General features: G+C 39.9%; 1 protein-coding gene across 1 annotated transcript; it reads left to right on the top strand.

Annotated features, from left to right (window-relative positions):
* Positions 1-4,514: 4,514 nt before the first annotated feature.
* KCNMB4 (potassium calcium-activated channel subfamily M regulatory beta subunit 4) lies at positions 4,515-23,622 on the top strand. The gene is made up of 3 exons (XM_015811813.2): positions 4,515-4,859; positions 16,190-16,317; positions 23,429-23,622. Exons 1-3 carry the CDS (start codon positions 4,524-4,526, stop codon positions 23,595-23,597), a joined length of 633 nt encoding a protein of 210 aa, XP_015667299.1. The 5' UTR covers positions 4,515-4,523; the 3' UTR covers positions 23,598-23,622.
* Positions 23,623-23,916: the final 294 nt, after the last annotated feature.

Genomic DNA, 23,916 nt, shown 5'->3' with positions numbered 1-23,916 from the left:
CTGGTCCCATGTGAAGCCTCAGAAGAAAACTAGGAAGACTATGGGAGGAGGGTAGAAACTCATTGTAAAGTTTGTATTGTAACAAGCCAGTTGAATGTATTTTATGAAGAAATGGCATTTGGGAATAGTTGGCACAGCAAGTACTGAACACCTTGGACTTCTATCTGGTGGGAGGGAAAAATTATCCAGAATGTTTGTATTGCCTGTTTTGTATTAGTAGCTGCACACACACATGCACACACCATTCATAATCACACTACTGAGTCTCTTCCACCTACCTTCAGTAAAGTTCCTCAGGATGATTTTTGCTTTATTGCACCAAAGCTTTGTATGCACAACTTCCTGAAAATTCCAAGGGGGAGGAAACCAGGCCCCCTCAGGTAATTTGCAATTCATATGCCCTGACTGAGGAAGTAGCAGGAAAGAGATCCCCAAACCTCAGCCTCTTGCACTGGTGAACTCAGATTGGGAGTCCTAGAGCTCATTATGTGCAATTTAAAGAAAAATTTGATAGCTGGCTTGCATACTGGCTAACCTCAATTGGACATTACAAACCTGGATGCACTGAACTAAGAGCTAAGGCAGGAGACAACCCTTGAAAATGGGCAACCAGTGGTTATGTACTGAGGCAAACCATGGCTGTGAAGAATTTTGGGAGGGATGTGCAAACCTGACTGGAACTCAAAGTGACATCCAACATTTGAAAATAATTCTCCAAGGCGCCTGAAGGCAGGACAAGAAGCAACAGATGGAAACTGATCAAGGAAAAAAGCAACTTAGAACTAAGGAGAAACTTCCTGACAGTTAGAACAATTAACCAATGGAACAACCTGCCTCCAGAAGCGGTGAATGCTCCAATATTGGATGTTTTTAAGAAGAGACTGAACAGCCATTTGTTCGAAATGGTGTAGGGTTCCTGCCTGAGCAGGGGGTTGGACTCGATGACCTCCAAGGTCCCTTCCAACTTTTTATTATTATTATTATTATTATTATTATTATTATTATTATAAATTTCTTTTCCACCTAACAAAATTTTTGCCCTGACTTTTAGAACTTAATGAGTTGGAAGCTCCCCTTTTGGGAGCCACTGCAGGGATCTTTTTCTGCTGCCTCCACTCGTGTCTTCTCTTTTTGGCTTAACAGTTTAAAGCTTGTTTACCAAGTCTCCCTGATCAGATCAATTTTAATCTTGTGCCAGTACTACCCATGTGCTCAGCCCTTCTTTTCTCTGGTCTTTCTTTCAAGACCATCTGTCTGGTTCTTCAATAAACTGCAACCTTCTTTCTAAAGTAGTCGCCATGTTGCTTATTTATCCCCGGCTTGGATGAACCAGGATGAAGACTTTACTTTCAACAACTGTATCATAGTTTTGCGACTTTGCTATTGATGCTGTTGGATTGTTTTATGGGTTAGAATAGGAGGAAGCTGCTCTGCAATTCTTGCTATAATTTTGAAAGTCATCTATCAATTAACACCTACCAAATGCAACCTTTTCCTTTTGCAGGAGAACCGTTGCTCATGAAAGCAGAAAGAAGAGGGAGAGAAAGGAGTGACTGCAACCTTTTAATGTAGGCTGCAGCTATTGTTGATCAGAGTGATGCTGACGGGAAGAAAATCAGAGACTTCCAAGCTGCCTCTTCCTATTTCTTTCCCCAACATCCCTCTTGCCAAGTCACTCTTTCTTTGTACTCTCAGCATAAAAGGAAAATGTATACTGAAAAAAGAATGAATACTGTGAGTGAGGAAGAGAAAAAAGGTTGGAAACAACCACAATGCATAAGGAGAAAGGCAATAGGAGGCAGATTGTGCTCAGGTCTCCCTCAATTTTTGACAATGCTATTGCCATTACAGAAAAGCATGAGAAACACAGTCCACTCCATAACTGCATGGCATTATGTTGGACACTCTCTCAAATTGGTCTATCCCTTCAGGAGAGCTTTTCTGGATCAGACCAATGCACAAGAGTGGAATCCAGCAGTGCTCAAGCAAATGTATCAGGAAAACTCAAAAGCATCAACAGAAGAGCAAAAGCATCCTTATTCCCTAGCAGGTGGAATTTAAGCTAGGCTGCTTGTAGTCCAAAGTAAAGATAAAGGTTTCCCTATCAGTCATGTTCAATTCTAGGGCACAGTGCTCATCTGGATTTCTTGGCCAAGGGAGCCAGCCTTGTCTGAAGACAATTTCTATGGCCAGCATGGCTATATGGCTGCGAAGAATGCTATTATCTTCTGTAGTGGTCCCTATTAATCTACCTGCATTTGCATGTTTTTGAACTGCTACATGGGAAGGAGCTGGGGCAAGTAAGCTCCTCAAACCTGGGCTATCAGCTCTCCAGCTGACCAGCTCAGCTTCTTTAATTGCAGAGCCATCATGCCCCTTTGTAATCCAAGACTGGTGGGTTTTTAACAGTCCAATCTTCCAGGAATTTGTCTAGTTCCTTGTGAAAACAGTTTCCATTCATCACCTCTGATGGCAGCACTTGCCACAGTTTAATTAGGTGTTGTGTAAAGAAGTACTTGATGGGCTTTGAATATTCTTGCTTTTCTTTTTAAATGATTAGCCTATATTTTCACAGGGTTGCGGAGGAAAAAAACAGTGACTTTTTCAGATTTTTAGGGAAGGGATGGCATAAAAGCTAAAATGAAATAATCAAAGTAATACAAAAGAGCCATTTTGTTTTAATTTATAAAGGATTTATCTTCCAAAGAAATGCAAGCTTCAGAGGAAATAGGTTTTTATATGAGCATAAAAAAGGCTGAAAGGGTTACTTTCTTTCACCCTGACTATACTGCTGTTGATACCATGCCCTTTGAATTTTTTTAAAAATCCATCTTAAAGCCTTTCTATCTTGAGCTACCATTGCTTGTTTAATTGTATTCACTTATTGTTAGAACTGTATTTTGGGAGAATCCAGAGCTGAGTGCTGACACTTTGCAATACTTCAAGCTTCTGTAAGTTTCAGTAACAGGTGATGTATCTTTTTAAACATACATTGTGAAATTTACACAGCAATTGTAGCAATTAGCTGAATTCATAGGAGAGGAGGTCTATAAAGTGGCCAGTTCCTATAATAGACTGAGTACCTTTATTGTTTTTCCAATAATGAAATAAAGTCGAGTATCACTGGTAGTTACAGATGAAGAATGCTCATTCTCTGTAGGTCCTTCCATTCATCTGCTTTGTTAAAAAAACGATGGTTCTATTTCCAATTCATGTAATGGTTATTGATTACGGGCCATCAAGTCACTGTCAATTATTAACAATCAGATTTTCTCTGGGAGGGTCTGTTCCTTAACAGGTCTTTTTAAGTCTTTGGTCCATGGTGGGCACAACATTGCTGTAACTGAGTCCATCTCCTCTGCTACTGCTTTTCCTCTCTCTGGCCTTTCATTCCACCTTTCCCAGATTAGAGCCTTTGCTGCAGAGCTGGATCTTCGCATAACGTCTCTGGAGTGGGATAACTTGAGCCTGACCATTTGTGCCCGGTGATAAATGGGGGTCCGATGATTTATGACTCCGTTCCTCTTGCCAGCAGCCCAAATGGACAGGCAGAAACTCGTCGACGTCAAGTACATTTGTTCTGATCTCTTCTGCGGATTCGGGTACGAGGCCGAGGCCGCTCAGCCGGCAGGCAGGGAAAAAAAAAAATACCGCGCATCTCTCAGAGGCTTAACGCACCCGCTTCCTCCACTCCAAAACAGCCGCGCTGCCGGCGGGCACGTGCAGCCCCGCTTTTCCAGCTCTCACGTGGCGGCGGCGGCGGCGGCGGCGGCGGCCCTGCCCCATTCGGGGTTGCGGGACCCTCCCTTTCGCGGCTCCTGACCCAAACAAGCAATCAAGTGCTTCTTCCGGAGCTTAAATCGCCGGGGCAGATAATCCTGAGCCAAGCTGTTCCCTCGCTCTAGTCTAAACCGAGGGGGAGGCGGACGTTGGAAGCCTGGCCGGAGAGTCGCGGCCCGCCAGCGGATCCCTCGGCTCACCCCCTCGGCTTCGTCAATGGCGAGCCCCACGAGGCAATCAATGGGAGGGAGCAGAAGATCAAGATCGGAGCCCGCTCAGCCCCGCGCCTCGGCTAAGAAGCTTACCTCGTGGCAGATGTTGACAGGCTCCCGGCCAGCTCCGATCACTTGGAGGGAGGAGGGGGAGGCCGAGAGCCGGAAAGCCCCCTTGCCTCGCTAGGAAGGAGGTGCAGCCAGGGGCCGTTCCCTTGGCGATTCGCACCCTGCCTTGACTTTTTCTCTCCCCACCCTCCCGCCCGCCTCGCAAGAGGATCTGCGTGCCAGCTGCTGGCTGGCACCGCTTCCCGGGCCGCCTTCCAGCCTGCAGGTGGGATCGGCCACTGACGAGTGGCCGGAGTTTCTTCCACGGGCGCTCCAGCTCTTCCTTCCTCTGCTGGTTTTCCTCTGTCTCCCGGTGGGCGGAAAGCCACTCCAGCATCGCTGCTCTTGCTTCCAATCTCTCTCGCCCTCCCCAATCACGCCCCCCTCCCCGCTCGGCTGTTTTCCACGCTCTTAGGCGGGGCGATGGCCAAGATCCGAGTGGCTTACGAATACACCGAAGCTGAAGACAAAACCATCCGGCTGGGCTTGTTCCTCATCGTTTCTGGTATCTTGTCACTTTTCATCTTGGGTTTCTGTTGGCTCAACCCGGCCCTGCAGGACTTACAAGGCAAGGCGGCGAACTGCACCGTGCTGTCGGTGCAACGGATCAGCGAGGTTTTCGAGTGCACGTTCACGTGTGGCGCCGACTGCAAGGGCACCTCCCTGTACCCCTGCCTCCAGATCTACGTCAACAACTCCGAATCCAACGCCCGGGCGCTCCTGCACCCGGACGAGCATCAGCTCCTCACCAACCCAAAGGTAAAAGCACCGGCCGGTCTCTGGGCATATGTCAGGGGATGCCACTTTATTTTTAGGGCAGCTCAGAACCGGGGTTAGGGAAGCAGGGCTGGAGAGAAAACGGGCGAAATTTCTGCTGAAAAGCTGATCTTGGGCAAAGGTCGGAATGAAAGACCTGGCGCTATTTGGGAGGCAGACAGCTCGGCCCGCCAAGGCATCTGAGGGTGCAGAAGCTGCCAGGGTGGTATCTATGGAGCCTGTATAGGCTGGACTATGCTAGCAGCGGGCTCAAGTGGAGGGTCCTGTAGTTCAGAGGAGCCAACTCCTGGCACTGAAGCCTCGAATTTCGGAACTCTGGCTAGAATAGGTGATGAACCACTTTTAGCTCTGTAGTGAAGGCTGAGCAGAGCCTGATCCAAAGGGGTTACTTTGGGATTATAACTGATAGTAACCAGGAATAAATACGACCTGTTACTATAAGCAGCTGGAATAGTGTTAATAGGCAAGGTCACTGCTTTTGACATCACAGAAAATCAATTCAAGTTAATAAAGTTCATTTGGGCACCAAGTGTCAGAACTTAACCTTCCTCCCTTGCCATTACCTTTCTTCCAGCCTTTGGATAAGCACTCCGGTTAGGAGAGGCAGCAAGCAAAGGGGAAGTAGAGGCTCTTTTTACTCTCCAAAGAAATCTTTGCTTCTCTTCTTATCCACTGTGCAGTCCCCCTTCTGACATCACTGGCATGATCTCGGGATCTGACACAAGGGTTTAGGTTGGAACATGACTTGTAGAGAGGAAAGCCAGTTTAAAAGATCTGGACTTATTCATTTCTCAAAGCAGAATGCAGAGGACAATGATGATAGAGAATCTGCAGCAGACTACAATGGCACTAACCCCATATATTATCCTATGTACTGTGGCTTGTTGCTACTTAAGGGGGAAAGTCCTTAAGTAGCAACAAGCTACTTCAATCCCTGGCAACATTAGAACTGAGACTTGCCTGCCTCAGATATGAGTTGCAGACACAACAAAGCTAACAAAACAAATTGTTGGGGCATATCTGTGAGGAGAAAGTGGAGAAAGTCTCTTAGATTAACTATTCTCCAAGAGAATCTGTTGCCTGCTGCCATTCTCCTCAGGCTATAATGCATGAAACAATCTAGAAATGAGAAACTGAAAGGTCTGTTCCTCATTACAAGAAGGAGGATGTCCCCTCAATCACAGGGTGATTGATCATAAAAGAGAAGAAACTATCCCATTCAAATATGATATGTTGCTTTGCCTAGAACTCAGGCATTCATAAAATGCTGCAATAAAAAATATAAATTTATTTACTTATACATATATTTACTCTAAATTAAGTAAAGAGAAAATAATAGGCTTTGTCCAAGGGTAGGTATCCTGTAACTGACAGCTTTTGATCTCATTCTGTCATCACTGCCAAGAATCATTAGCATAATTTTGAGGCAGGAATCCCATGAACTTTCCTAAAAGTGGATAGAAATGATTAATCACCATACACTCCTATTGGTAGAAGAAAGTACAGTATTTTGGCTTGCAAGAGATGCTTTAGTAAGCTATCCAATTTTGTACTGAACAAAATGAACATGTTTGGGTAAAACTGGGCTTTGGTTATCTTTTGTGATATACTACCTAAATGTGCCCAAGTTGATTGCTATTATTTTTACTGTTAATGGAGAATAAGGCAGGTCGCATGGGTATGACCAAGTCTACACCTTCTCTATTTTACTAAAAAGAATTTTGTGAAAGTATTGACTGTTCAAGACTGTGACTTGGAATTTAAAGGAGGAAATACTAAAAAGCATGAATATATGAATACAAGGAAAGAAAGGAAGACAGATATGTTGCCTGTAATTAAGATCAAGGGAAGGATACAATAGGTCTGAATGAAGGTGATTTAATTTTTTGGAATAGACTAGTAATGGTAAAGGTTTAGTTATAAATGAAAGGGCTGAATTATATGCTATAAAGTATGAATTGGTGTCATCTAGATTGTTGTCTAAATTCTTACCTTGGTTACAAATGCATGTTGTGCTTCAGGGAATGATATCAATAGAAGAAACAAATTAATTTTGGGAAACAGTCTGTAGTCAGGGAAAACCTTTTTTCTGGCAGGTGACATGAGAAGTACAAGACAGGAAAGTGCAGAAAAGAATGAATTGTGAGTATAATTTATTTGATTGTTTATGTTGTAAGATTAAGAGGATTAGTGAAGAGTATAGTGACGATGAGAGGGTTTGAATGGAGGACAGTGTATTATTTTGAAGTGTCAAGAGTGAATCTGGGAAAAAATGGACATCAAAGAAAAGGAAAGCAGAGAAAAGTACTAAAGAATGAGAACTAGGGATGCCTGCTGAGCATGATAATGGTAGCATATTATAAAGGTCCCACAGACATGGCTGAATTGGGTATTCTTATAATTATGACTAATAAAATAACTAAATAATACATGTGTGATAATAAATAGAATGCTTAGTGAATGGTGCCACACTAAGTAGGGAGTAAGATAGGGATGTGTGATTGGTAGTTTCATGTATTTTCAGAATCATGTATAGGAAATTATTGATAATTAGGAGTGTTTGTTAATAAGGCAAAAATGAAAATTTTTAGAGGTATAAATACTGGTGGAAAGATGGTGGATAGTCTTCAAGATGCTAAAATAAATTTTATTTTGATATCTTACATGGTTGCTCTTTTTTCAAGGACTTAATTTCTTCTTCCACTTCTGCTGGTACAACAGAATCATCTCAAGACCACATAACAAAATTCTACATAAAATCTACTTTCAGCCAAATATTTTTGTCTAAGAATTATGTTGTACTGGTAGTTTAAATCCAATTCACATGGACCATTTTACCTCTGATATTATTTAACAAATAATAATCTTACATTTCTTCTAGCAAAGTTGTCCCTTTCTGATCTATAGCAGAGGAAGAAAATATTATTTTGTGTTTTAAATATTTCCGTGCTAGAGATAATGCTTTTTTCTTCCAGTGCCTGGTGAAATTCTTTATGTTGCCAAGTTAAAGATGTAAAATCTAAAAGGTTCAAAAATATGTTGTATTATGAGTTAAAGCTTGAGAGATGAGAACTGAAGGTCAAGGCTTCCTTTTCCGTTATGAAAAATGACCCTAAACAAAAGGAATGGAAAAGTTAACAAGTGCCTCTTGGAACTCATTCCTTGGAATTACATTTATCAAGTAGTTCTGGCTGCCAAATAGTGGCTTAAGAGGTGCATGAGTTGACTTTGAAGTTTTAAGAAAAAAGGCAAGGAATAAAAGGTTTCAGAAGGAAGCACAGATAGAAAATAAATTGTAAGAGTTTTCATATGCATGAACAAAACAATATGTGCTAAAAAAGAGATGAGCAATTCCTGGCCATATGAGACCCTGCAATTCTCTTGTGCAAATCTAAGCAATTCCCATTGTGTTCACCCAATTTTTTGGCAAGAACTTGGAGGCATTGAAGGGCTTCTTTAAAAACTTATATCTATATTTTAAAGTGTGCATAGCTGTTCCTCTCTTCCTGTATTTGGAGGAAAGGATTTTAAAAAGATTTTTTGAAACTGCCTTGTCCACTTTTCTGTTCCATTTGTTTCTACTTATTGAATTCACCTCAAAAACAAAGGCATCCAAAGGCCAGGTGCAACCCTTAAACTGAAAATAGTTACCTTTTCCTGTGTTACAGAGAAATAGTCATCCTGTTGGCTTGTGCTGCCCTAATTAATTGGATGAGGCTAACTATAGAATAGAGGCTATATTTGTTTAAATAAAGGTCATTGAGGATAATTCAATTAGACAAACCCTAGAAAAAATAACTGCTAGATATATATTCTGATTATTATTTTGTAGTCATGTTGTTATCTGTATACTCCCTTCTGTTATTTCCCCATATGAAATCATAGGATTGCAGTCTAAATTCAAAATAATATATAACCCAAAGCTATAGTACTTCTTTTGTTTCACATTGGAAGTTTCTATTGAAGTGGCTAGGTTACTGTTTTTCATGAATATGTTAATAAGTACATACACTATTAGCTAACTTTTAATGATGGCAAGGAAGAATGTTCAGAATAACAAATTCCCCCCCCCCAGATGTACAGTATATTTCTGGGGACAATCTAGTCACGTCCATATAAGAATTTGTTTCAGGGGCAAGAATAAGCCTCACATCGCAGCATATAACACTGAATTGTGAAGGGGCAAATACTTCCAAGTTCTGGAGGATTTGATGCTTTGTCAGAATTCTTTTCATATAGAACTTTTCACATATAGTCAGCCCATACTGAAAGTTATTAGAATTATAGCTTTGTTGACTATCAAAAACAATTTTGGTTTACTAAACCAGATGTAATAACTGTAAACTTGATCATTCTGCTTCCTAAACAAGGATGCATTCCAGTTGGTCACAATAACTGTCCATTGAAAGGTACTGTGTTTGAAATGTTAGTGGTATTGATAATGTGAATTTTAATAGTTAGATGCATAATAGTTCATTTATTTATTAAAAAATTGCTCACTTTTCATTGTTTAAAAACAAATCCCAAGGTGAGATTCATTTACACTTGCAAGTCAAGTGAGAGACATGCATATGTGAATCAGCTACCCATTTCCCTAAATATGCCATTAATCATCAGTAATGTTTTCTCTAATCTGATTTTCTCCAAATATGTTCAGCTCACATAGTGCGTGATTAGGGAAAACTGAAGGCCACTAATGTAGTATGTCAGTGTTTCTCAACTTTGGAAACTTTACGATGTATGTACTTCAATTCCCAGAATTTCCCAACCAGCAACACGAAATTCTGGGAGTTGAAGTCCACACATCATAAAGTTGCCAAGGTTGAAAAGTACTGTAGTATGTTATTCAGCTGGATATATTTTTTTAAAAAAATGAATGGTTTGAATTGTTATTGGTATCTTTATCTGACAACTTAAAAATGTACTAAAATTATTCTCACCCTTTATTCTTCAGTGGAGTTATCTACCATCTCTTAAATTAATACTGTAGCACAATGTGTACCTACACAGAACACCAAATTAACTGCTTTCTGAAATCTTTCCAAAACACTGCTTGGAGCAATAAAAATATATTCCAGTTTCTATAGTATCATAATCTGATTCAACATCATAACTCTAGTCATATAGTCCTGCAAGTATCACAGAATTATAGTCTATTTCATTGGACTCTTGTCATTGGTACAAAGTCCTCAATATATATTACTCAATTATATTACAATATATATTAAAAAATAAGCTACATAGTATAGAATAAATTTCCTAAAAAGAGGTTTTTTTTTAAAAAAAATCAATAGGATTAAAGAAGCTTCAGTTCTGAAGAGAAATCAAAATAACCATTGTGACTTTTGTATATGAGTATGCCTGAGATGCATAGGTTTGAAGCCTTGGGAAGTACAAGGGTAAAATTCAAAAAGGGTTGAACATCTTTTGCTTTTGCATTGATTTTCATTTTTACTGTTTTCATTTACTGTAAAATATTTCACCTTTCTGGGTTGGGAAAAAAACTACAGTTTTACAGGGGAAGATACATTCATCAAAGTAGAGAATGCTTTGGTATAGTGCTTAATATATAATATGGTATAAGCACTATAAATGTTTATCAGTACTGATGCCCGGTCCATGTGGTTATAGTCAACTGGGCATTGGTTCTGCTAAACAGCCACAGGTGCTATGACTTTATCTCCAAAAGAGCACACAATTTATTTTTATTCCATTGAGAGATTGGAGTGGAGGTGTGGGGATCAGAGAAAGAAGGTTCCAGGCAGCTGTCTGCTATGAAATTGTGTAGTATTTCATTGCCTTGTCTATCTGTAACTTCGTGTGCTGTTTCCAGAATGTTCAATCTCCTGAGTGGTAAGAATCTTCTCCACCTGAAAAACAGAAAGGAAGAGACATTCTGGAATGCTCTTTGCAGATGAACTCCTGAAAAATGCCTGCGTTCTAGTTTTATTTGGGTTACTCATCTTTATCAGCAATTCTCAATGATGAGACAGTGAAGTTCTAGAGAAATTATTGTGATAATTATAATTAATGGTGAGCTAACAGATAAGCCAAGTATTAAATCTATAGGTTTGTGCCATGTGTTGTTTGTTTTTTGCATAGCCATCCCAACTTTCTTTCTATTTCTTAGGCACACTGAGAGATGGTGACTATCCCAAAATGGTAACAGATTGGTTTCCTAGTCTTAGCCCCTCAGGGCTGCTAATTCCTTATTTGTCTCAGTCAGAAAATAGCCAGAGTGATAATGCCAGACTTCACTGTATTGCTTGATTATATTTCATAAGATAACGGTTAGATTTAATGTTCATTCTGGATCTGAATCTAATTTTGATTAGAAATAAAAATGGCACCTTTTATATTTATATATTTGTAACAGCTAGAGACTGAGCCTGTAGGTTGAAAGATTGGGGGACTCAACCTTCCTCTCTCAGAAATCCACTATGTTTCACATTCCCAGGCTTACTTTCCTCTTTTAAGTGCAGCTTCTTGATAATTACTGTAGCAAGCATCTATATGTTTAGGGGATGGCTTTATCTTCTAATCTCTTCTTAACCCTAAGATATAGGACAAATAGGGATCCCTGAACACATACTAGTTAATAGACCAGGAATAATAATGGTAGTAATGATTGTGTTAATAGTAATGAAAAAGGAAATTAAAATCTGTAGCTCCTGCCCTTTGTACCTCTGAGCCAGGTGACCACAGAAAACAGTTTCCCCTTCCTTTTTGTGGATGGAGGCAGAAAAGCACAAGGTAAAATAAAAAAAGTATTAAAAATAAGAACAATAGAAAACATCTTATAATCTTAGGTAGTCAAACTATTAAAACTTTTACAAGCAAGTAAATAAGGCGCCAAGCAGCATAAATCACATCAGTCTCCAATAAAAAGCAGCAAGAAGACTGGTCACAGATTCACAGGAAAATTTTAGCTCAAAGCTTGAAGTAGAAGTAAACACAAAACTTGAGTTTGCACTGCATTTCAACAAAAAAAGTAACTAGAGACAGTTATCAGAGTCATCAAGATGCCAGAGATAATAAATATGTTTAAAACATAAACAAACAATTCTGATTACAAGTCCTCTACTGGAAACCTTTACCTTTGAAGCAAAATATTTCCCCAGCACCCTTTTCTTGAAACATTTGTTCTTCCTAACCAATAGGAAGGCTGATTTACATATTGTCAGGCATGACTCACTAAGAAACAATGGTGTTCCTGTTTGGGAAGATTTGTGTATCTGGAGAATGAATTGTAGCAGAGGAAAGCCTGTCTCCAGGATTGCCTATCTGAGGCAGATTCTGGACTGAATGGGAAGCTTCCCTAGTGAATACAATATTATTTTATATCAGTTGAGGGAAGTCAGAGCCACAGAGAAGGAAATATTAAAAGGGCAGAAAAAATATATTTTTCCTCAAAAGGATTTTTAAAAGCAGAAACCAACCCTGCCCCCAAGTCTCTCTGTCTCCAGCAGGAGCCAGCCCTATACAAATGCAAATGTAAAACCATCAGAAAGCTGGAGCCAGAAGACAAAGACCTAAAATCTGCATATCCCACCTGAGATGGGACATAATAGGACTAACCCATTACCATCAAGTATACCAGAGAGTCACACCTAGACTCAGGTCAGAATACGCGACACAGGAAATAGCCTCAAAGTTCATGCCACAGGAACAGGAAACGATTCCAAACAAAAGGCTAGAGGGTATAAAAACCTACTGCCCATATGCTCAGGTCCTTCTTTCCTCTGGTCTTTCCTGCAAGAACCATCTTTCTGCCTCTTCAATAAACTGTAACCTTCTTCCCAAAGCAGTCGCCATGTTGTTTATTTATCCCCGGCTTGGATGAACCACGATGAAGACTTTACTTCTGACAATTTGGCACCCCAGAGATGGGACTCCAAGCTAACCTCTCCAATGGACTGAGACTGGTAAGCCCCATCTTGCCGGCAGCAGACCCCTTGTGTCTGTAGATGGATTTCCCAGGCCTTGCCCATGTGGAGCCAGGGTAGTAAAGGGAGTTTTGGGTTTGAGCTCAAGGGCTGCTTTGGAAAGAAGGTGAAGGTGAGTACCTCTAAATTTTAAGTTTAAAGCCCAGGGGAACAAAGGAAATGTGTGTATGTCTGTGTGTGTGAGTGAGAAGACCCTTTTTTCCCAATCACAGTTGGATTTTGCTCCTTCTGGTCTTTCCTAGCCTCAGAAAGGATCTGTTTAATTGGCAGAACCTGGAAAGCATGGGGGTTTGTCCAGAGTGTAGGACCTTTTGTTAGGGAAAAGGGAGAGGCTGTGTGAAAATGGAATGGAATGAGTGAATGAGAGAATTGGATTTGGGCAACTAGCTGGTAAGGCCCTGTAAGCAAAGCCCACCTATAGGAAGTGCCTGTACTCAAGTGCAAAAAAAGCACAGGTCTTCCCAGACTTCTCCTAAGACTGAAAACTGATAGGCGGTGTGTAAATGGATACCTGTGCGGCAGGTCCTCCTTGGACAATTTATTTTTGAGGTCCGCAAAGTGATGGCAGGGAGTTCCCTAAACTGGAAGTGCCTGTACTCCGTAGGGACCGGAGTCTTCCTAGGGCAATTTTTGGAGCCCTAAAAACTGATAGGCAGGGCGGCAGGGTTTTTGTCGCTAAAAGCGGCTGGGAAGTGCTGCTGGGAAAAACCCGACTGAGCCAGATTGAACCCCACATTGGAAGGGGAACATGGGTAGCTGCAGTTCGAGGGTTGGAATTAGGACACTTATTGGAGAATTGCTCGAGGTGTGGGATGAGAGGCGGGTGCCTGTCCTGGATGGTAAGAAAAAAAAAGCGAGCAAGACAAATTTGTGAAAAATGGGCTTTGCTAGGGCTTTGCTGGGAAACCAATTTGGCTAAATAAAGGTACTTAAAAGGGAAAATAAGAGAAAGATTATATTTCTTTCTTTCTCTCTCTCTCTATGCAACCACGTGGTATGTTTAAAATGTGTGCCTTCCCTAACTTGAGTTATCTGAAATTTATGGTGGGAATGATTAGGATGTGTAAAACTAAGACTTCTGTTTCCTTTTCTGTTTTCCTTGTCTTTGTGTATATATGTTTGTCAAAGTCTTTGTGTGTGAGGTAAATGTGATTATTAACTGTTTCAAATCCAAAGAGAAAATAATTTTAAATTCTGCTAGAAATTCTGCTTAAAATAAGCCACAAAAAGGAAATACCTCACTCTGTTTGTTTGATCAACAAACAGTGAAGAAAAATGTATTTTTTTGTTTGTTTTTTCTTTTCCTCTTTCTCTCTGTGTACTCTTAAGAACAGCCCAAAGTTAGCAGGAGGGAATGTTTTAAGTTCATCTGCTAGAAAGGTTTCACTCTTGCATTTAATAATATATAATAAAGTTGGAAGGGACCTTGGAGGTCATCTAGTCCAACCCCCTGCTCAGGCTCCTGCCTATACCAACTTTATCAAATGCCTTACTGAAGTCCAAGAAAATTATATCCACAGCATTCCTCTGGTCCACTAATTTTGTCACTTGGTCAAAGAATGCAATAAGATTTGTCTAGCTCTAGCATGATCTGGTTTTGACAAACCCATGTTGGCTTTTAGTAATGACTTTGTTTGCCTCTAGGTGTTCGCTGATTCTTGTTTGATTATCTTTTTCAGAATCTACCCAGGTATTGAGGTCAGGCTGATGGGTCTGTAGTTTCCTGGATCTATTTTTTTTTTTTGAAGAGGGGAACTACATCAGCTCTTTTCCAGTCCTCTGGTAGTTCCCCAGTGCTCCAGGATCTTTGAAAAATATAGTTCAGTGGTTCTGAGATCACACCTGCCAGTTTCTTGAGAACCTTGGGGTGTAATCCATCTCGTCCTGGTGATTTGAACTTGTCTAGGTGCTCACTTACCATTTTCTTGCCTATCTTAACTTGTGTTTCTAATCTATTTTTTATGGTACTGTTTTTGATAAGTTGGACTGTTTGCTTTTTTATTATTTTTGACTTTGGTCACAAGCCTTAGTTCATTTTGAGCCTTAGCTTTAGTTATGTGCCCCTCTTTCCACCTTTTATACTTGTCCCTTTTATCTTTCAATTTATCAGAGAGTTCTTTGTGCAGCCATGCTGGATTCTTTTGCAAATGTAAAACCATCAGAAAGCTGGAGCCAGAAGAGAAAGACCTAAAATCTGCATATCCCACCTGAGATGGGATATAATAGGACTAACCCATTACCATCAAGTATACCAGAGAGTCACACCTAGACTCAGGAAATAGCCTCAAAGTTCATGCCCCAGGAACAAGAAACGATTCCAAACAAAAGTCTAGAGGGTATAAAAACCTACTGCCCATGTGCTCAGGTCCTTCATTCCTCTGGTCTTTCCTGCAAGAACCATCTTTCTGCCTCTTCAATAAACTGTAACCTTCTTCCCAAAGCAGTCACCATGTTGTTTATTTATCCCCGGCTTGGATGAACCAGGATAAAGACTTTACTTCCAACATAGTCATGTAGGGAAATGCTAGCAAAGCCTATTCATCAAATGTACAGCTAGTCCTTGACTTACAACAGTTTGCTTAGTGACTGCTTGAAGTTACAACAGCAGTGAAAAAAGTGATTTATGATCATTTTTCACACTTATGACCATTGCAGCATCCCCATGGTCACGTGATTTACATTCAGGTGCTTGACAAGTGACTCACATTTATGACGGTTGCAGTGTCTGGGGGTCACCTTTTGTGACCTTTTGACAAGCAAAGTCAATGGGGAAACCAGATTCATTTAACAACCATGTTACTAATTAACTGCAGTGATTCACTTAACAACTGTGGTAAGAAAAGCCATAAAATAGGACAAAACTCACTTAACAAATTTCTCACTTAACAACATAAATTTTGGACTCAGTTGTGGTCGTAAGTTGAGGACTACATGTATTACATACACTCAAGACACAACATAGCTCTAAAATGCAGTACGGGAAGTAACTACTAAGCTTTTGTCCTCATTTTTATGAGTTCTCATAAAAATTCTATTTGTGCCTAGAAAGGCTTTAGTCTTACTAGTGGAGCTCTTCTTGTGTTCTTTACAGATTTATTCTATTGTGTCACACCCTTTTTTATGTAACTGTCTAAAATTAGAGGCTGGAGATGTGCACAGGGAGAGATGGAGAAAATTCAGTTCAATAGGAAAATTTCAGTGTTCAGTGACCATTCTTGAATAGTATTCATTTAAATCTCTCACTTGTCTTTTGCTGAATTTCTAAGCCATATGATTTAAATTTAATTATGAAAACTGTTAAGGAAGAGCCAAGTTAAAATGCTGCATACTAAAAAGACGCCATTTAATGACCTTTTATTTCCACAGTGTTCATACATCCCCCCCTGCGAACGGGAAAATGAGAAGAACTCTGATATTGTAATGCACTGGCAGGTTTATTGGGAAGTTGAAGTAGGTTCTCAGCCTTTCACTTGCTACTTTAATCAGCACCTCAGGTAAGTATTTTCGCACATCTATGAGTTCATTTGTATATATTATCTCCACTCTCACTGTCTTTTTGGTACCTTTGCTTAATGACCTTTTATTTCCACAGTGTTCATACATCCCCCCCTGCGATTTGAAGATAGAGTTGAGCTAAATCAGGGCTCAGGTCTAAACACAACCTTGTCTCCTTGGAAGTCAAACTGCTAGATTTTGCATAGATGAAGGTATATTCCTGGTTGCTATCCTGAGTTTAGGACATCCCCCCCGTATAAAATTTGATTGGCTTCTGATCTTTGAGAACAGAACTTTGTAGTAAAAACAAATAAATTACCATTTGTCTTCCAAACATATTAAAATACTTCTACTAGTAGTAACAATAATGAAAACAGGAAAGTTCTTATATTCCTTATTGGCCAGGAAGTTAAAATGAACAGTTGAAGAGCAGAATGTTGCTAATGTAAAACAAAGATGACAAATAGAACAGAACAGAACAGAAAAAAGTGACTTATGACCATTTTTCACACTTATGACAGTTGCAGTATCCCCATAGTCACATAATCAAAATTCAGATGCTTGGCAACTGACTCATATTTATGACGGTTGCAGTGTGCCGGGGTCATGTGATCATCTTTTGCGATCTTCTGATAAGCAAAGTCAATGAGGAACCCAGATTCACCTAACTATGTTACTAATTTAACAACTGCAGTGATTCACTTAAGAACTGTGGCAAGAAAGGTCATAAAATGGTGCAAAACTTACTTAACAAATACTTTACTTAGCAACAGAAATTTTGGGCTCAGTTGTGGTCATAAGTACCTATACCCATTTTTTTGCAGCTGACTATGCAATTATAGGTCATAGCCACAGGACTTAAGGAGGGGGTCTAAACCATAATCTTAGTTGATTACAGCACAAACTCCTTGGAATGAGTAAATCTGGAATAAATGGCATCTGGAATAAATGGCAACTCCCTAGGATGAAATTTAGATTAAGATTCATGGTCGTCTGACTCTAACTAAGAGTATAAACATGCCCTGGAAACATCAGGCGGCATACAAAATTAATAAATCATGATCATCATTATCATCATCTATGCTGTTTCCTCATAACATTGCTTTCATCATTTGAAGATTTTGGAAAAATCTGGCAACTCACCAGGAATTGATGAAGGTGTTTCTGCTCATCTTGGATAACACAAAGACAGGCATAAATGTGGCTAATTCATTTTTCTCAATATTTGTTAGCTCTTGTCTTTCCTGGTTTTAACTTTAGGTAAAGATTTGTAATGTTAAAAAAGGGAGGAAACATCCTGCTGCTGGGTAAAACATCAACTTCTAACCAACACTTTATTTATTTAGAATGTTCCTGTGGTCCAATTAGACTTTCCCAGAATAAAATGGTCAACTGCAAGTCTGGAAAGAGGAAATGCAGAACAAAGGAGAAATGTTTGAGTTTCCTCCTTTAAAATGGCTGCATTTCTGTAAATGGGTTTGCTATCTGCACTGCTGCTCCTGAAGTGATGACATGGGATGGGAATGGTGAGGAAGTGTCCATGAAGAAGAGGAAGAATCTAGAGAGGGTTGATAAGTGCAGGGTGCACCTTATGCACAAGAGACTGTTGACAACAGATAGGTGAGAGTAGCTTGACTGAAGAATATCCGAAGGAAGAGGTCCAGAGAACGCCAAAGGAATATTTGGAAAGAAATCATTGCAAGGACCTTGGCAGTGGCTGCAGTAACAGCATCTGGAAAATGTGGTAGCCAAAGTGACTCAGTTGCAGCATTAGAAGCCACATGACAGATTGGGGGGAGGATGGAAATGCAGGGAACAGCTTATATCCCTGGCAAGTCTTACAGAAGCCCAGAGCGCCTACTAGCCTTGGAAAAACCCAGCGTTGGCAAGACTTAGAAAGGAGATGCAGGGACCTGGCAGAAACTAAATATGCACTGCAAGACCTGAAGTATAGCAGCAAGCAAGAGTTAGATGATTCTAGAATTGGTGCAGCATTATGACTGCTTCAATTTGCAGAAGTGCAACTATTAATTGACTTCATGAGTCAACTGGTCCTCCAGTTGCTCTGAAAATTGGAAAAAAACCACTATGTTCTTGCTTGCAGACAAATAATAATAATAATAATCTTTATTGATTAGCCCTTGGGCCATATCAAAGTGCAAAGTTCCAATAACAAATCATTACCAAAGTCTAATAAAGCAATTTAAAATAAAATTTGATAAAATACAGTTTAAAATGGAACTAGAATAATATATGACTTAAGATGAAATTGGAGTAAAATACAGTCTAAAATGAAGTTAAAATAGAGTACAATAATTTAAAATATAGATAAAATATGATAAAATTATATCTTGGAGTCACCCTAACCACTATGTATTAAAAGGACCTGACTTGGCTTACCCTTTTGTGTTACATTGTTTGAACATTGGTTTGGGACCATTCAGAGACAGAAGAGACATGAGAGAATGATCCTCTTGTGATATCCAGATAGTAGAATTACAGCACCACCTAAAAGGAACCATATGCTGTGAAGTAGGAAGTTAAAATTCTGAGTCTAATTGTGGGTTCAGTAATTTGCTATGGTAATGGATCATCAACTGTTGATTTGGTTTCAGAAGCTTTTTGAACACTGTCTGAAAAACTGTAGAATGGCCAACATGATTTGGTGCAGGTGCCTGGTGACATTTTAGAAAGCCTCAGAAACATTGTGACAGTGGTCTGTGCTGTTTGAAGAATTGTGTGAGCAGCCTTGGGAAGAAGGCCTAACCCAGCCAGCATCTGCCTTACTTAGGGCCAGGCTGGGTACATCTCATCAGCAATAGGAGAAAGATAGCAAAAGTCATTTGGGGCAGCAATGCTGATAGGCAGCAAGGCAGCAGGGTGAGTGGAATGTAGGGCAGCAAGGGTAGAAGGGATGGTTGGGGTTTTGTGCTATGCTCATCACAGATGAGGCTTGAGGTGGTATTGCTCAGTGGCACTGGGGCTGAAGTAGAAGCCTGGGGGTTGGTGGTGGCTGGATGAAACTACTGAAAGCCTTGGGCCTCTCCTTCAGCTCCAGCACTGCCACTGCTGCTGAAGAGTACCACTCTGCAGGAAAATAAAAGAACGGGGGGGGGGAGGGAAACAGTTGAAGAGCCCTGGCAGTTGTAGGTGTGAGCAGGCTGCCAAGTGCCTGAATTTTGATCACGTCACTGTGGGGGCACTGCAAGAGCTGTAACTTCAAGGACCAGGCATAAATACCATTCATTCAGTGCCGCTGCAACTTCATATGGTTGCTGAACAAATTTGGTCATAACTCCAGGACAACCTGTAATAGTACTCCCTGTGACTTCCTATGGAAGTGACAGTTGGACTTTGAAGAAGCAGGATAGGAAGAGTATTGCATTGGAGAAGACTCCTGAGAATACCAAGGACACCCAAGAAATCAAACAAATGGATCATCGAACAAATCAACCCAGAATTCTCACTCAAGGCTCAAATTATCCTGCTTTGAACAGGATTTCCTAGAGAAAGCTGTAATGCTGGGAAAGATGGAAGGAAAGAGAAGAAGAGGATGGCTAGCAGCAAGGAGGAAGGACTCAGTTACAGTGACTATGCAACATTGGAAAACCTGAAATATCAGATTAGGAATAGATCACATGGTAAAACCCTATCTATTTGGTTGTTAAGAGTCAACACTGACTTGATGGCACCTAATCAACCAATCAATCAATCAATCAGAAGAGCTGAACTTCATGAAACTATGCTTTTTAATAACATTTGCTAGTCAGAAAAGGTATTACCAGAGTCTTGATTTTTGCACTACAGACTAACATAGGTGGCCTCCCACTGGCTAGTTCTTTTGTGACAGTGCCCACAACATAATCTCAACATGCAGACTATGCCCACTGTTGCTTTCCTACTCCTATCCTGAGATTGAGACTCACAAAGAGATCCAGGAGAACCTTTTAGATGACCAGAACCTCCATTGTGCCTGGGTCATAAGATCTGCCAAATAATAACAACATTATTCCAGCTCTTCTTGTCTGGATTTAGCTTTTTCCTGAAATAATTATCAGTATTGTTATGTCCTGGGCCGGCAGGCACAGGCTGCAGCGATTGGCCCGGGACAAGATGTGGATGCCCGGGACAAGAAAGGCTGCTCCCAGCCTTTGCAATGATTGGCCAGCAAGGTATTGTGCAGGGGGGCTATAAAAGGGGGCTGCACCATTTTAAAAGCTGTTCTGTTGGTGTTGCAATAAAGGAGAACTGTTGGAACTCATTGCTTCGTCTCAATGCCTCTTTTCCTGAAACAGAACAAGTATACAGTACACTTTGGTGCTTTTATATTGATTTATCTGTTTCTCCAAAAAACTCCTGAACCCCTTCAGGAATATTCCTTTTCAAAAGCAAACAGCCAACAAGAATGCAATGCAGAGAGATGATCTGCAACAAATACTTGGCTGTAGAGCTGGCTTATTACCTTAGACTTAATTACTTTGTGATCTCAATGTTGGAATTGATTGCATAGGCTTCTGGTTAGTTCAGTCTTGAACCCCTTGTGTTTTATACTCATGAAGTTTCCCTTTACTGAACAATAACTTATAAAAGGGAAGCAGGAGAAAATTCATAATTGAAAATATACTAGACATAGTTGAGTTGGAAAGTTAAACTGTCTTTGGGGAGTTAGTGGGTGGCAAATACAGCCTCATCAGACTGTCTTTCAGGAAATAGTCATTTTGTGACTGACCATTTTTGCAACTATTCTGTTGATGGGCAACCAGACTATAAGTACACTCACAACAGATGCAGAATTCAGCAGCAACCCTATAGCTCAAAAAGGTTGGAGACTTCACCATAGGTAGCATGGCCTCTTGGCACAGATTTCATAGGAGGAGGGAGAACTCTTCACACAGAGTTACTTACAATGAAATGTGTTCTCACCCTTACTAATACTCATGCCATATAGTATATATTTACCTCTGTATACATATAGACTTGTATTGTGTCTCTACCTCATTCTCTGCAACAATATAGTTCAGCAGATATGTATCCCTTCACTCATTGTGCCAAATTAACTCTACTGTTTATTTTCCATTGTGACTTGGCAGCTGTACCATGGCTGACTGATATCTTTTATTCTATGTCAGGATAAATGCTGTGCCCAAATATTTGTTTAGAGTTTACTAAATGAAAGAATGCAATAGATAATAACCATCTGCAGAGCACTATGTTGCTCTTCGGAGTCATCCATCTTAGGATAATTGCTTTGTTGCAGCAAAGGAACCCTTTGTAATAAGGGCTTTTAGAGAATAGAATGTTCTACTTTTAGAGAATAGAACATCTGCCAACCTTTATTTTGTCATCTTAGTTGGCTGTTTTCCCTTTTGAGTTGCAACCAACTGCTGAATCCAAATGCAGACAGAGAGCCTCTGGTGAAAAGATCACAAACCCTCTTTAACTTGGGTGTCTCTCTATATAAACTACACGTATTGTTGATTAAAGAAGTGAGCAGATTCTGGTTTAGTCTTATAAAAGATAAACTGAAAGCACTTTTGGGTGGCAAGATTAATATGCACTCCTTCCATCCTTGAGTCAACCAGAAAAGATATATCAGCATAAATTGCACAGGTCTTTCAGACAGTTGAGCTTCATGTGCTTCGGGAACAAGGCTGGCAAGTAGTACTGATCTTACAACTTTAATATGGAAATGTTTCAAAGCAGTGATTCCTTTACTACTTTTTCTTTCATCTCTTACCCAGCACCATCTGCCACGAGAAAAACAACCATCAATTTGTCTTTGTAACATGGCAGGGTGAAGTTGAGGGTCCCTGGACATATATTTGAAATGGAAAGTTTAATTAACTATGTTCTGAGTGAATACAGAGCTACTGGAATTTCTGACTAGGGAATGCTAGTCTTTCAGAAGATTGATATTCTCATGTCCAGAAATATTTGTCTAACAAATTGGTGGGGTGGCTCAAGTATGCTCTATTGATTTGTTAGATATTAATAAATAATTACTGCTAGTGCTAAAAATAAATAACTACTGCTAGTGCTAGTACTATTTCCAGAAGAAATAGCCTGGCTAACAAGTTGGTGGGGTTAAGAAAGATACAGGATGGAGCAGGAGTAGGTTTGCAAGCACATAATCATAGCTTCCATCAGCTTCAGTTCATGTACTTTCTTTGCCCGACAGTCAAGATTTTTATTTATTTACAAATTATAAGAATGTTACGAGCTCTTCTATTCTTGTTTTTGGAATTGCTTCCTGTTCTTCTTCTTGCATTCACTGCATGTTTAAGATCTCCCCATGTTTTTTCAATAATCTTCAAGTTTGGGGACTATGAAGGCAACTATAAATGATTTTCTTTTTCCCCTATAAGTACTTAATTTGGAAGCATGTTTCTAAAATATCCATCCTTTTTAGGATTCAGTTTCTAAACACCTTAGAAATGTTTATTGTATTTAAGAAGTATATTGTTTTTAGCTTTGTACTTTGTTAGGAACTGTGCATACATGTTGGAATTTGCACTGTGTTCAGTGGATGCCAGTTGGTATAATGCAGTGGAAGCTACTGCATATGTAGCAGTGATATTTCTGAAATAGTTTGTTTTTAATCTGTGTATGTGTTAAAAATAAGGAACTAAATTAAAAAAAATAAGTGAGCATTTTTATTTCATGAGAATTAGAACTGTATACAATAGCAATAGCACTTAGACTTATAACCACTTCATAGTGCTTTACAGCACTTTCTAAGTGGTTTATAGAGTCAGCATATTGCCCCCAACAATCTGGGTCCTCATTTTACTGACCTCAGAAGGTGGAAGGTCGAGTCAACCTTGAACCTGTCAGGATTGAACTCCTGGCAGTGTGCAGACTCAGCCTGCAATATTGCATTCTAACCACTGTACCACCAGGACTCCAAAACATATCAATATATCCAACAACATATCAAGATTAATTATATTTAATTTAGTTTCTTCCCCTCAAATCTGATTTTTGTAAAAAATTAGAGACATCACAACAGTACATTGTTTCTGATGATGTTGCAAACAACATATATTTTATGGTTCATGGATGGTTGATTCTAACTCCCCATCTATAATTCTGCTGTCTTTCCTATTACAGACCAGATGATGTATTGCTACAACGTACACATGATGAATCTGTTCTTTTGCACTGCTTCCTTTGGCCAGTGGTCACATTCCTGGTTGGAGTCCTAATTGTGGTCTTGACCATCTGTGCAAAGAGCTTGGCTGTCAAGGCAGAAACTATGAAGAAGAGGAAACATTCCTAAATGAAGGACATCCTTCAAGAAAGGATGAGAGAATGCCAAATGTGACTGACTATCACTTCTCTGGTGTTCCCAGCAATGCCCATTCCCAGTGTATTGCCAACTGCTGGTCTTGCTGATGCCTAGGTGACCATGCTGTGACATGTTAACTAGTTGTTTCTGCCGTTATGAAAGCAAGTGTGTCTCTTCCACTAAATGATCCTAAGATGTATCAAACCTTCATTCAAACTTAATGAAATCGAAGTATCTGATGGAGTGGAGGACAAAGTGTAAAAACCCAAATTGTGGTTGACTTCATCTTAGTAAATTTATCTTTCTTAAT

This window comes from Protobothrops mucrosquamatus, unplaced genomic scaffold, assembly GCF_001527695.2.
Source record: "Protobothrops mucrosquamatus isolate PMUCROS unplaced genomic scaffold, P.Mucros_1.0 scaffold49, whole genome shotgun sequence".
Taxonomy (NCBI): Eukaryota; Metazoa; Chordata; class Lepidosauria; order Squamata; family Viperidae; genus Protobothrops; species Protobothrops mucrosquamatus.
This window is presented reverse-complemented; position numbering and strand designations above follow the sequence as displayed.

Coding starts and splice junctions, on each gene's coding strand:
- KCNMB4 (XM_015811813.2), top strand. CDS start 4,524: ATGGCCAAGATCCGAGTGGCTTACGAATACACCGAAGCTGAAGACAAA. Junction 4,860..16,189: donor AGCTCCTCACCAACCCAAAG/GTAAAAGCACCG, acceptor TTATTTCCACAG/TGTTCATACATCCCCCCCTG. Junction 16,318..23,428: donor TACTTTAATCAGCACCTCAG/GTAAGTATTTTC, acceptor TTCCTATTACAG/ACCAGATGATGTATTGCTAC.